Source organism: Carassius gibelio, chromosome B15, assembly GCF_023724105.1.
Source record: "Carassius gibelio isolate Cgi1373 ecotype wild population from Czech Republic chromosome B15, carGib1.2-hapl.c, whole genome shotgun sequence".
Lineage (NCBI taxonomy): Eukaryota > Metazoa > Chordata > Actinopteri > Cypriniformes > Cyprinidae > Carassius > Carassius gibelio.
The window spans coordinates 12656558-12669145 of record NC_068410.1 but is presented as its reverse complement, the minus strand read 5'-3'; the positions used below and the strand labels follow the sequence as shown (position 1 = coordinate 12669145).

At 39.2% G+C, this 12588-nt stretch overlaps 2 protein-coding genes across 2 annotated transcripts; one reads left to right on the top strand and one right to left on the bottom strand.

Moving 5' to 3' along the window:
- Positions 1-1557: 1557 nt before the first annotated feature.
- On the bottom strand, positions 1558-5527 carry gemin4 (gem (nuclear organelle) associated protein 4). The gene is made up of 2 exons (XM_052576530.1): positions 5290-5527; positions 1558-4815 (listed from the first exon to the last, which is right to left on the bottom strand). Exons 1-2 carry the CDS (start codon positions 5297-5299, stop codon positions 1667-1669), a joined length of 3159 nt encoding a protein of 1052 aa, XP_052432490.1. The 5' UTR covers positions 5300-5527; the 3' UTR covers positions 1558-1666.
- A 346-nt stretch (positions 5528-5873) lies between these two features.
- On the top strand, positions 5874-9656 carry dhrs13b.2 (dehydrogenase/reductase (SDR family) member 13b.2). Its single transcript, XM_052576535.1, has 8 exons — positions 5874-6022; positions 6362-6544; positions 6631-6903; positions 7040-7369; positions 7668-7997; positions 8153-8245; positions 8918-8937; positions 9223-9656. The coding sequence occupies exons 1-8, from the start codon at positions 5947-5949 to the stop codon at positions 9229-9231; spliced, it is 1314 nt and encodes a 437-aa protein (XP_052432495.1). The 5' UTR covers positions 5874-5946; the 3' UTR covers positions 9232-9656.
- The last annotated feature ends 2932 nt before the right edge of the window (positions 9657-12588 follow it).

Genomic DNA, 12588 nt, shown 5'->3' with positions numbered 1-12588 from the left:
TACATTGCAGGTGTAATAACGTTAATTATATTTTTTACTGTAATCATGTGATTTACTGATTTATGAAAAAAAAACTAAGGCTTCAAAAGGTAAATTGGGGTTAGCTTGTGTTGTAGTAAATTTGTATTTTATATTATTCACTTGAAATAAAAGACTGAATTAAGCTGCACAGATTGTGTAATATTATGTGATTTTTACCACACACACGCACACAATAGTTTTTGCATTTGGTGATGAGGAAGGTGGAAGTCATGCTTATTACATTCAGAGAAACCTCAGATAACCCAAAAGTTCTGTGAAAACCGCTGTGCAATCATACAAACCTATCATTAAAGTTGCTCAAAGTGATTTGTCTTTGTAATACTTTGCTTAAATCGCCCCACTACCTGACCTGACAGATAGCAATATGAAAGATTTGTCAGCAATATGTATTAGCAATAATAGAAATATGTCTTGAGAAACCAAGCCTGTCTTTTTGAAAGTTGTAGGCATTGTAAGCAGCCAAAATAAAATCAAACACTCCCAACCTGTTCATCGTTTTGCTTGTTTGGGTTTGTTAACATGTCTTTGTAGGGCAGGGTTTTGGGTATATGGCACATGGCCAATTTTAAGATTTTATTGAAACTTTAAGAGTGATGTTATGAAAGTTAGTTTTTCTTTTAAAATCAAGAAACCGGTTCGATTCAGAATAAAGAGAAGATAAAACACATGTCTGAAATTGTATATTTTTGTGATTTTTAAAGGGTTCCATGAGCTGTTCATGAGGATGGCTCAGTCCTAAAGATGTGACCATAAAAATTATATACTTTTTTTTTGTTGTTGTTGTTGTCATTATAAAAATGTAATTCAGTTGTCACTGTTTGATGTATAAGCTTCTCTTCACTATTTTGTTGTTGCTTTTTTTTTTAGACAAATCAATGTGTTAACACTAATTATCATGAACTAACAAAAAGCAATACTTTGAGCCTTTATAAATACAGATTACTGTTGATCTCTACATAATTTTTTTGTTTTTGTGCCAATTATATAAATTATTATAAACAAACATGAATTAACAGTAGTTAAATTTTAAGATTTAAATTAACCTAGCTTAATAAATGCTGTAAAAATAGCTCTTTATTGGGACCAAGTGATAGGCCTATTAACAAACTAAACCTTATTTTTAAGTTTTGGCATGCAGAACTGTCAAATATTATCCTTATATTGTCAAGTAAAGTCTGCTTTAATTATCACAGATAATTGAAATTGCGTTATTCTCAGACCACTGGTGCATATATTTGCATATAACACTAGCCTTATATTGTAATCATTGCAAGCTTAAATTCTATTTGCAGCAGGTTTGTTGCGCCTGCTTCATTAAATACATGATGTTAAGAAACCACTTAACAAGAATCGTATTAAAGCTGTACATTACTGCCATCTGGACATTGCTTTGATAAATAGCTTTAAATGGTAATAATTGCCAATTGTATCGAAACAACCATTTTCTGTAAAGCTACTTTAAAACAAAATGTATTGTTAAAATCGTTATTTTAAAGAAGTGTTACACACAACAACTACCATGCACAATTATTTATTTAACTTTCTTTTGTGACAAACCAAATAAACAAATTCAAACTCAGGATGTAGCACTCATCATTAATTTTGTTGAGTTCCTGGTGTACTCTCATAACTGAGCTATCTTCTGGTGTAGAACAGCTTTCATGTCTGCACTATTCAAATTGTCTGTGATTGTAGTGAAGAAGTGACGCGTGTTGAGTCCCTGCATGGCAGTGCAGCTGTCGGGATATGCCGAGAGCACGGCTTCATAGTTGGTCAAAATCTCCAGGGCACATAGGAACAGTGCCTCAGGCTGGCCAGGTATCATCACCTGCACATGGAGCACATGGCAGAAGAGCTGGGTCAACACAAACAGAACTTCCTGACTGCAAGCTCCAGAGGTTTTAGGGGATGGCATAGTGGGAATCTTCTCAGTGACTGAGCTGATAATGCCCCTCATCGCACTGGCATAAAGCCGTCCTGTATGCACCCAGCCTTGAGGTGGAAGCCAATCAGAACAGCTCGGACTGCAGAGCAGCTGGAAGATTCGCAGAAGAAACACTGATAGGCGCAACTCGCCAGCAAAAGAACGCAGATCGAGTAATGGAAGGAAATCAACGTATTCTAAAGAGTATGGCACATATAGCTTCTCTGACTGTAAAAGTTCTTGTAACACTTTCAAAAGTCTTTCCCATTCCCCAGATGTGCACCACGGGAGAATCTGACATGCTGCAACTAACAGGCCCTTGCCGAACATGTTGACTTCATCTGGTTTCAGCAAGTTTAGGGAGAGAGTTTCGAGCATTGCCTCATGAACACGGTCTGACAGAGCAAAGCATTCCAACCATGCTACAAGTCCAGTACCTTGTCCATACTGAGGCAAGTCCAGTCCGGACCACTCCTGCTCAGGAAGATCACAAACTGACAACAGAGAGTTTGGAACTTCATACTTGAAATGATTTCCCCACACATCCTTCAGGTGAAAACGCACAGTCCAATCAAGTTCCTCCACTTTGCTGTAGAGCCAAAAGAGAGCTCTGGACCAAGCATCAGTTGCACGGGCCACTTCCTTGCCAACTATTATCCCCAATGTGTGCAGTACAGACAACAGCAGCTCTTTGGACTCCATGGAGATGCGTTTCTTGCTCTCTACTGGCTGGTCCCAGCATCTACTGCACTCATTCAAGAGCTGAGCCAGACAATATAAAAGAGGGAATGGAGAACAGCTCATGATCCAATGGACAGAGTCACTCTTGGTCTCCTGGCTCAGGGTGCACTGAAGAAGTCTGAGACAGAACTCTAAGTTGCTTGAGGTGGAAGATGTTGGGAGAAGGTATGGCTGGACAAACGCATGCAAGACTTCTTCTGGAGGAAGGAAACTCAGCTTTTCTCCTGTGCTTCCAGTTATGTTGCACTTCATCATCTCAGTCAAGAATTCCAGAAACTGGTTCTCCTCTTGAAGTGAGGATAGCTTGCTAAACACAGTGTCCTGCAGGCACCTACACAGCAGACTGTCTTTCTGAACTCCTGGTGAAGACATGAGACCTGAGAGCTGCTGGAGAATTTCGGCTATCAGAGTGTGAGCTCCAAGGTTGACAACAGCCATGTGGCAGCATCGCCGCAAAGTGGCTTCAGGATTCTGGAAAGCCACTCGGGCCACAGCAGAGACTGCTGCATCAAGGCTGCTGTTCGCACCACTTTGAATGATGCTGTTGAAGGCCAGATTGAGCTCCTCTGAGAAACCTACGGTTACAGAACTGGGAAGAAATCCGTGAAGACCTTTTCTGGAGATGGAGAGCATTTCTGATAGTGTGGCATTTTTGTCGGGTAACGACAAGTCGGAAAATAGGTTTACAATAATATCCTTGAGCTTTTTGCAGTGCTGAACATCATCGTCACTTTGACATTTAGCTGTGAGTGTGGAGATCAATGTCATCAAAAGCTCTTTGGTTTGAAACAAACTCCCATTTCTCTCCAAACACTGAATCCAATCTGTCTTACTGAAATTCTGACTAAGTTTGGATGCAAACAGTCCAGGAAGACCTTCAAACCCCTCAAGACGATGGTCTAAGATGGTGATGGACATATCAGCTACTTCTGCTGCAGAACTTTCAGGGACAGTGAAGGATAAAGATGCCGTTAAGCCTTTCAGAGTTACTCTTAAATTATTCAAAGTCTGTCCATTTCCAACCAGGTCTTTTGCATGTGATGGTTGCTCCAAAGACGCCAGAACTCTATCCAGACTATCTTTCAGACGGATCGCCAAGACACTTGGGGCATCGCTGGGCATCTTCAGAAGCCCCATAACCTCCCAGGAGCATATCATTTCGAGTGTGACCTGCATGGCCTGGATGAATGTCATTCCACATGGCTTGGTCTCAGCAGGATTGAGAGTGGCAGCAAGATCTCTCTGAGCCTCACGTAAGATCTCAATCAGGTTAAAACCATCCAGCACTTCATTTCTCTTTTTAAGGCTCACTGTGTGAGAGATGTTTTGGAGTTTAATTTCTATGGGCAGATCAGTAGCGTTACCTAAAAGGTAGTTGGTATACAATGTGTCCAGGCAATTAGAGAGGGCAAAATAACACAACTCGGAGGAGGTCAAATGCTCTTTTATTTTCCTCAGCCCCTCAAACAGTACATGCACCACACATGTAGATTCTGGATCAGGTTTGAATCTTTTTGATGCCAGGGGTGATGGCTCAGTCGTGGGCATCATGGAGCGTGAACACTGAGTTGTAAAGAGCTGGTCTAAGGCATCAAGGCATCCTCTCTTGCCCTTCAGAAGTTCCCACCACACCTCCAACAGCAGCTTCACATCTGCTTCTGTGCTGCTGCTTGTCACATGATCAACCAGCAGCTTTAGCTCTTCACACCGTTCTGCTGGCTGAAAGCACAACAGCAGCTCCACATAGATCGTAGAAAAGCTCATTGACTTCACCAGCTCAAACAGCACAGTATGGTTAATATCAGGAAGGCTGCTCTGTACAGCAAACAATGGGTCTTCCTTCCATCTGATATCAATGTCCTCCTTGTTCCTCACTTCTAAGATTTTGCTCCACACAATACAGAGAATCCTCTTTCTCCAGTGGACTCTGTCTTTGGTGTCTTTGAGTGATTGTTCGCATATCTCTTTGATTGCATTGACAATCGGACATCCAATCCGATCCCAGTCCTCTTTTTTCAGAGACAGCAGTGGCTCAGGTTGGCATATCTGATTTGCCAGTAAGAATCCTCCCTGAAGCACAGCAGTCTTCTCACAGCTCAGCCATGACTCTGAAACGGGAGTTGAATGAGGAGAGGTATTGCTTTTTTCAGGCATGATAAATATCTTCACGTTGTATTGCATAGTTTCCACCAAAATACATTATTAGATATTGTGTGATACTTTTTAATAATACAAATAATGATAGTTATTGTCCGATAACTAATGTGCATATTTGAAAACATTTTCATGTTTGTGTAAGGTTATATTTAACCAGGTTGGCTAAAATGTTTATAACTTGAGAATACATTTTTTATGTTTCATATATTAATGTGGGACCTACTCAAGAAGACAGTGTAAGATGTTTTCAGAATCTTTCTGTAATTTTAATTATATATTAAAATGATAAAATAGGACATTTTATGATTACTTTGTGTTTCGGTGGTTAATGGCTAAAAATAACCATAATGACAGAATGTTACGCGTAGATAACGTCATCACGTGCCAGCATATTATTTCACATTAAAACAATAATAGATTATTACCTTGATCCATAATTGATGTGCTTGCAAAGAAAAGTGAACAACTGATGTAACCTTAGGTTAATTCATATCCACTGAATCCCCACGCTGAGAAAATAATCACAGCTGTGACGATGCATGCAGTTTTCAGACGTTTATTTATGGAAACCTGAGAGAAATACTCGTTTTTAACGGATTATTTTAACACGTTTGCCCTTTGGGTTTTCAAATGGAAAGCTTGTGCTGTATGTGCTTCCGTGTCAAAAACGGCTGGCGATATTCCCCAAGCTGTGTTTTTTGTAGCGCCATCATGTGGAGGATGACTCCCAGTGACTCGGATCTTTTGAATCCCTTCACAAAAAAGATTCATTCATATTCGTTCAGTGAATCGTCCAGTGACCTATTTGTTGTGATAAACTCAAAAGAGTAATTAAAAACACCGAGTCATTCACGAACTTTTACTTTACTGTCTTTCTTGCACATTCATTTGTCAAAGTTAATTCAGTTCGCTAAAAAAAACATTCAGTTAAAATACGATTGTTTGCATGGGGATGACTCGAGAGATTCATTCAGTTAAAGACTTGTTCAAAACACTGATTCAAGCGCAACTGAAACACAACCTGACGTCTGACGAAACGAAAGAGAAAGTTGATGCTTGCATGGCGGTTTTAGAAAACTGGGATGATTGTCCCGAGGAAGAGAAAACACATTATGTTTTGGATTTTTGGCGGTCTTATCCTAGCACTTTTACGCTTAGGTATTTTTAAATGTGCCTTGTAAAGATTGTTGCTGTAGAATCACCGACTCATGTTGCCTTCATCTGCTCGTATAATATAATTTTATGCAAAAGGTCTATTTTATATATAAATCGGAACTTTTAGGTAATTTAAAGGATAATATGTTGACGGAAATAACCATCAGACGAGTTTGAAGGCACTTTTGTTGAGCAAGGTTGTTTATAATGGGGACTGTGTTTACCAGTAACTTACTTCTATTTTCAGTTTTGTTTAGCTCCACGTTTCATTTAAAGTTAATTAAGAATTAGGGTTATCCTGCTATTATCCCCTTTATTTACTGATTTGTTTGTTTTGAACAGGTGTGAGTGGCTCACAGTCTCTTAATGATGTTCAGTGGCTTCCTTGTCCGTTTGTGGATGAGAAAGTTCATATAAATGAAGAAGGCCACACAGAAACCAAGTATATTAACAGAGAGGCTGTGCTTCAATTTGGAAATGTCGGCGACAAGCCTTTACACCCTACCATTACCTTTCTTGTCACAGGTAAGTGTTTTGATGTTATAACCTTAATATATCCTTCGCTCTTTAATTAATCTGCTGTTTGTTAATTTGTGTACAATACAATGCAGCATCTAAAGTGGATATGAGGCGTTATTTGGAGGGAAGTGAGGATACACTAAACTGTGAGATCCGCAGATACAGCACCGGAGGGATTGTAATGCGCTGGCCTACTGCAGGAGCGCAAGATAATGACGTCTGGTTCACCTGTACAATACGCCATACACAAGGCTTGTTTGTTACCACCACCTTCCTCAGACACACAACTGCGGGTCCTGCCCAAGGAGAGGTTGACTTTCTAGAGTGGAAAATAGTCAATGATAGGGATCTCCTGACAACATCAGGTAGCCATCAAGCTAGGGAGAAAGGCAATGCCTCCTCCGAAACTGGATGAGAATATAATCCTGAGTACAAAAAGGACACATTGCAAATATTCAATAAGTGTTTTTTTTTAAATCCTTTATTATATATGTTTTCCAGCTGCGATGGTTGTTTTGACCAGGACTCCCTCAGTGGAGGTTGGATTCTTGAAGGAGCCAAACCTGCACTGTCAGTTTGCTGTGGATCATAAACTGCCTAATGCAACGGTGGAGTGGAGACTGCAGAAGCACGGGGAGCGCAGCAGGATCTTCAGCTACTCCAGCCGCACAGGGAAGAGTGAAGGTAGCGGAGTGGCTGTCAAGGCCATCGCCGCTGGAAACGCCTCCTATAAGCTTCCACCCACCAAAAAACACAGCGAGGGAACATATATCTGCTCTGTGATGGTTCCCCCTCTCTATGGCAGCCATGATATTCCCCTTAGCCTAAGTGGTAAGATGAAACATTTATTTAATTCAGTTCACAATTATGTTCGTATGGGTTTTTTTTTTTTATCGATTTAAAGCAGCTTCAGAGATAAGTGGAGATAAGTCAAATGTTGTTTTGGACCCCATTTACTCTCTTTGCATGGATAAAAACAGATTATATATTTTTTCTAAATATGTTCATTTGTGTTCTACTGAAGAAAGAAAGTCTTACAGGTTTGGAATAACCTGAGGGTGAATAAATGATGGAACGCTCACTTTTAATGTCTCTTTTTTTTTTTTTTTTCCTCTTTCAAACTCCACAGAACAACCCCGTGTGGCTATAAACGTGGGCTCCACCTTGTCTATGATACTTGGTAAGGACCAGAAGCTGATATGTGATGCAGAGGGGTACTATCCACTGGACGTAAACATTGAATGGTACCGTGAAGCATCTGGAGGCAGCCCTACGCCTTCGTTCCTGAAGAATGTTCTGTACTCCAGTCATCGACTTCATCAAGATGGCACATACTCGCTCTCAGCCTTCTTCTATCTGCAACCTAGCCTGGAGGACTCTGGATATAAGTACACCTGCAGAGTATCCCATAAGTCCTTGCTTATGCCCATCCGCAAGAGCTTTTATCTCATAGTTACAGGTGAATCAGATGCAACTCAAACATTGTTTTGTCGAAAATTGTTTGCACATATCCTTTGAATTAGATTTTACAAATAACCACTGGGTGGCAGACATGATGTTTCATTATGACAATACTCTTCAATATACTTTTTTTGTTTTGTTTGTTGATCACAGAACCTGACTCTACCCTGTGGTATATCACAGTCTTTGGGTTCATAATTGCCATGCTAGTAATTCTTTGTTATATGCTTCCTCAGTTTCTAAAAGGTAAGTCATTTGTTTATTAAGCATTCCTTCTTATTATTCCGTTATTATTTGATTGTGGAAGGGGAGGGGTTACATCCTGAAAACGCTATGCATCTTACTGTATATTTCTGTTTTATCAGTATGGTCACTTAAAAAATTTTAGTTTTCCATTCAGTCATATATTACATTTCCAATGTATTTTATTCAAAATGAAGAAAAATACATTTGGAAATAGTTTGTTGAGGCATCTCTTTGCACATTGTGAAATACCATGGCAACTTTTACCATGTAAAATAAATGAATATATACATGCATAATTAATAACATAAATTAAACCATGAACAATATATTTTTGCAAAATATTGACACATTTATAATAAAATAAATATTTAGCAAAAAAAAAAGGCAAAGTATCTTGTCGTTAGGTCAATTTATTTTCAAGTTATTTTATATTTACCTACTTTCTTTGATGTACACAAGGTTTCCTTAGATTAAAACAAAGTAAAATACATATTTTTGATAGTAGTATCTCAGAATCCTGTATCCGCAGTAAACATTGATAGTGTGGCTCATAAGTAAAGAATTAAGGCACTATGTCCAAGGCTAAATGTTTACTTGAATAAAAACATTGTTTCACCTTTCAGTTATTCTTAGCTGTGCAAGTCTAATGTTCATAATATTTTCTCTTTTTAGGTAGAAAAGCAGCAAACAAGGTGAGTAAGAAGGTGGGAATACAAGAGTAACAATTAAATTTCTACCAACATCCTTAGTGTATATTTACATGAACCCCAGCTGTGTATGACTAAAAATGAGTGAGATGAATAGTCTCTCTTTACTGTTTATGGTTGTGTATGTGTACATGCTGTGTGTTTTACACATCTGTGTGTACATGTATGTGTAATTACTGAAATATGTGGAAGTGTGACGTAAGTGTGTGCGTCTATTTGCCATATGTCCTGTCTCACGCTGTATGTTTACCTTATGTCTCCTACGTGCAGCGGTTTTGAGGGCTCATGCCTGAGGATTTGAAGTACAGCGTGATGGAAACCAACAACATTTCCCTCCCTACGTGCCTCTTTGTCCCCTCATCCCTGCCGTTTCCCTCTGCAGCTACGTCTGCAAATATCAGGTGCTCTTCATGAGAAAATGGGGAGTGCGTTGTGAGATGTAATTCCAGATCTCACAGTTTATGCCCTTGATTAATATGTCGGATAAGGCACTGCGTTTTTTTTCTGGGTTGTTTTTGGCATCTTTAAATATTAATGTCAGTTTGGTATGATTTCATGAATGGAAAGTGCAATACTGATGTTGATCATTTTGAGTTATAAATTATGAAATAATCAAATAAATGGGAGAGGTATAAATGTATTTTTCTTTTTTTGTTTTTGCAGTTTAGTTGCAAAAAAAATAAAATAATGGTTGGAACAATGTACTTGAATTTGAATATTTGTAAAAAAATTAATAATAATAATAATAATAATTTTATATATATATATATAAATATTGTAGGATTCAAAATAAAAATATTGTGAGTTTTCTGTTCTGATTGCGTCAAATCGGAATTGATCCATCTGCAGAGAACTTTGCGGGATGTTTGCAACGCTGTTTTCCGCTCACACTGAAAGCCAACACCAGTGGCGCTATGAGGCCTGTGGGGTTTAGAAGTATTCTTGGCTAAATACTCATCTCTGGACCACACGAAGCCCCCTGTGAGGCATCTCCCTGACTCCCAGTTAGCTACACTATAAACACTTCACTCAGGAATGGCAGCTGTTCCCAGATGGCACTTGGTACATTCCCCTTCTCCCAAAGTACCCTCCTCATTTCTCTCTCTCTCTCTCTCTCTCACTATCATCTCAGCTACAATGCCTTCAAATGCACAATGGAGCCATTATAAGGAACTTTGCATCTTAATTCAGAATCCCTGGTTTCATCATTGTGCTTGCGTTGACCGGTAGAAACAAGATTTTGTTTTATATCAAGGTTTATTCAGTGGTGATGCTCATTGGGTTTTTTGGAAACTAGCGTGCCTGTTGGGTCATCCACCAGAGGAAGGTCATTCAGCCAAGCTTTGCAGTTCTACGGAAACAGCTGTCCTGGGACCGGATGAGGCTTATGCCTTGAAAAATCAAGAGTCTCTATTACACCAACTGCATAAATGATGGGCCGCCTGCCCGTGGCTCGTGATCCGTTATTAGCGCTGTCAGTTTCCATTCGACCTGTTGACATTTTAAACATGCGGCAGTGGCTTGTTTTATTCCAGCTAATGTGTTGTAGAAGTTAGAAACATTTTTCTAGCACAATTTAATCAGCCGAGCTGAACCAAAGAATGATTGAAGCTGATTAACCCTACAATGGACGACCATGTGGCCCTGGTTTCACCACAGATGGGATTTAAAAACAAACAGGCCTGGTCACTCTGGGAGGTGGGGAGGCTGCGTGGTGTATTACACAGAGAACTGAGGAAAAGGCTTGTTTTGTTTCCAAAGCCCAGAAAAGCAGAGCCATGTGACTGCTGATGGTGGTCAGTGCTCTGGGGAAATCAATAATGGCTCGGTTTATTTTTCATAATTGATGGATAAATATTTCTCTAAGGGACTTTAAGGTACAACAGAAAATTTTCAATATAGCTGCTTTTAAAGAAGCAGTTCATTTAAGAAGCAGTTATCATTTAATCACCCTCATGATGATTTCTGTTACGTGTTTTTGTAATTTTTATCACTTTTCCTGAAATATTTAAGTATTGTAAGTTTTTTAGGTTTAAAGGGTACATAACATACACAGTTTCACCTAATCTCATGTTAAACTTGAGTACCTATAGAGTAGTACTGCAACCTTCATATTTCCAAAGTCTTTAATTTTATCATATTTATAAAAGAAAAATACAACTTTTCAATTCTCTCAGGAAAAAGCCGAGCTCCTGGAGGCGTGCCGTCACTAAAATGCTCAGAAGACACAAACGCTCTTGCTAAACTCTGTTGCTGCCCCGGAAAAACAAACTGCATCCACTGTTCATGTAACGCTCGGTTCTTTGGGAAGCTGAACACGGTAAACTTTCCCTCATATCCAAAAACACACTTATTTGGAGACATTCTCAAACAAATCCTTTGCAGCGCTGTCTAATCTAATATTTTAATAGTTTTAGTTTTATTTAACAATGACATCAATACCCTCAAGTCACTTCACACCTGTATGCCTTTTTTTTTCTATGGAAAACAAAAGTGTCTCTGTGTTTTTCGTTTGTTTGTTTTGTTTTTGTCCATAGAATAAAATTCATTGGGACTCAATGTTGTTTGGACCCCACTGACTTTCATTTCATTGACAAAATACCTTAATTTGTGTTCCATGGAAATAAAGAAAATCATGCAGGTACAGAACAATATGATGGCGAGTATAAGGGAAAATCAAAAAATTCAATTTTTGGGTGAACTATCACTTTAAGGGCAGATTTTATTACCACTATTGTCTGCAGTCTCAGACATTTGGGTGGATAATGCTTCATTTCTCTTTCTTCCAGTCACTGGGAGTCGAAGTTGCGGTTAAGTGTTTGTATGCACAGCAAATTTTCTCCTGACTGTCCTAGATGGTCTACTACTTTATTTGCTCAGCATTTATCTCAGCAGATTTAATTTGTGTCATATAAACTCGCTAGACATTTGTCTCCCATAAAATTCAAACTTTCCAGTAAATGTTTCAGCAGACGCTTTGCCTTTCCCCTTAATTCTACACCTTTTCATCAGGATTATTTGACTGTTTGTCTTTTTATCCTGTGCCCACTCCTGTCCTGTGTCTCTGTGTGTGTGTGTCTATTTTTCCAGTGATGTTCTGGACCTTTAGCCTGTGTTTAAAATCTGCTAGTGTGAAGACCCCAAAGGTAGACTTTCTCTTGGATTCTTTGGTTCTCTGGTAAGGGAACTGGCTTGATGCTCAGTCGGACCCTTCACATTTAATCGGTGGAATAGAATGGCATGGAAAGACTTCTGTCCTTGCAACCCGCATCAATCAGTCTGTGGTTTCTGCCTTTAAAATTCGAAACCTCTCTCTCTCTTCTCTGTCGCTACTGTCTTTCCACCCTCCTTACATCTCAATGCTCAGATTTCTCCCATTGGACCAGCGCTGCCAAGACTATCTGACACTATGACTTGTAGTATTTTTAGTGTGTGAGATAGTTAGTTGAGACACTGCGTCTTCTCCCAGCACTTGATGACACCTATGAAGAAAGCAGATACGTGTGGAGTTAAGATCAGGATGCCGATGTGCTAGACATCAACGTCATTGCCTTTTCATAGTCTTGGGATGTCCAGCTCTAACTAGAGGTTTAACCAAATCCATGCCTGACCACATCTGATTTAAAGATACAAACA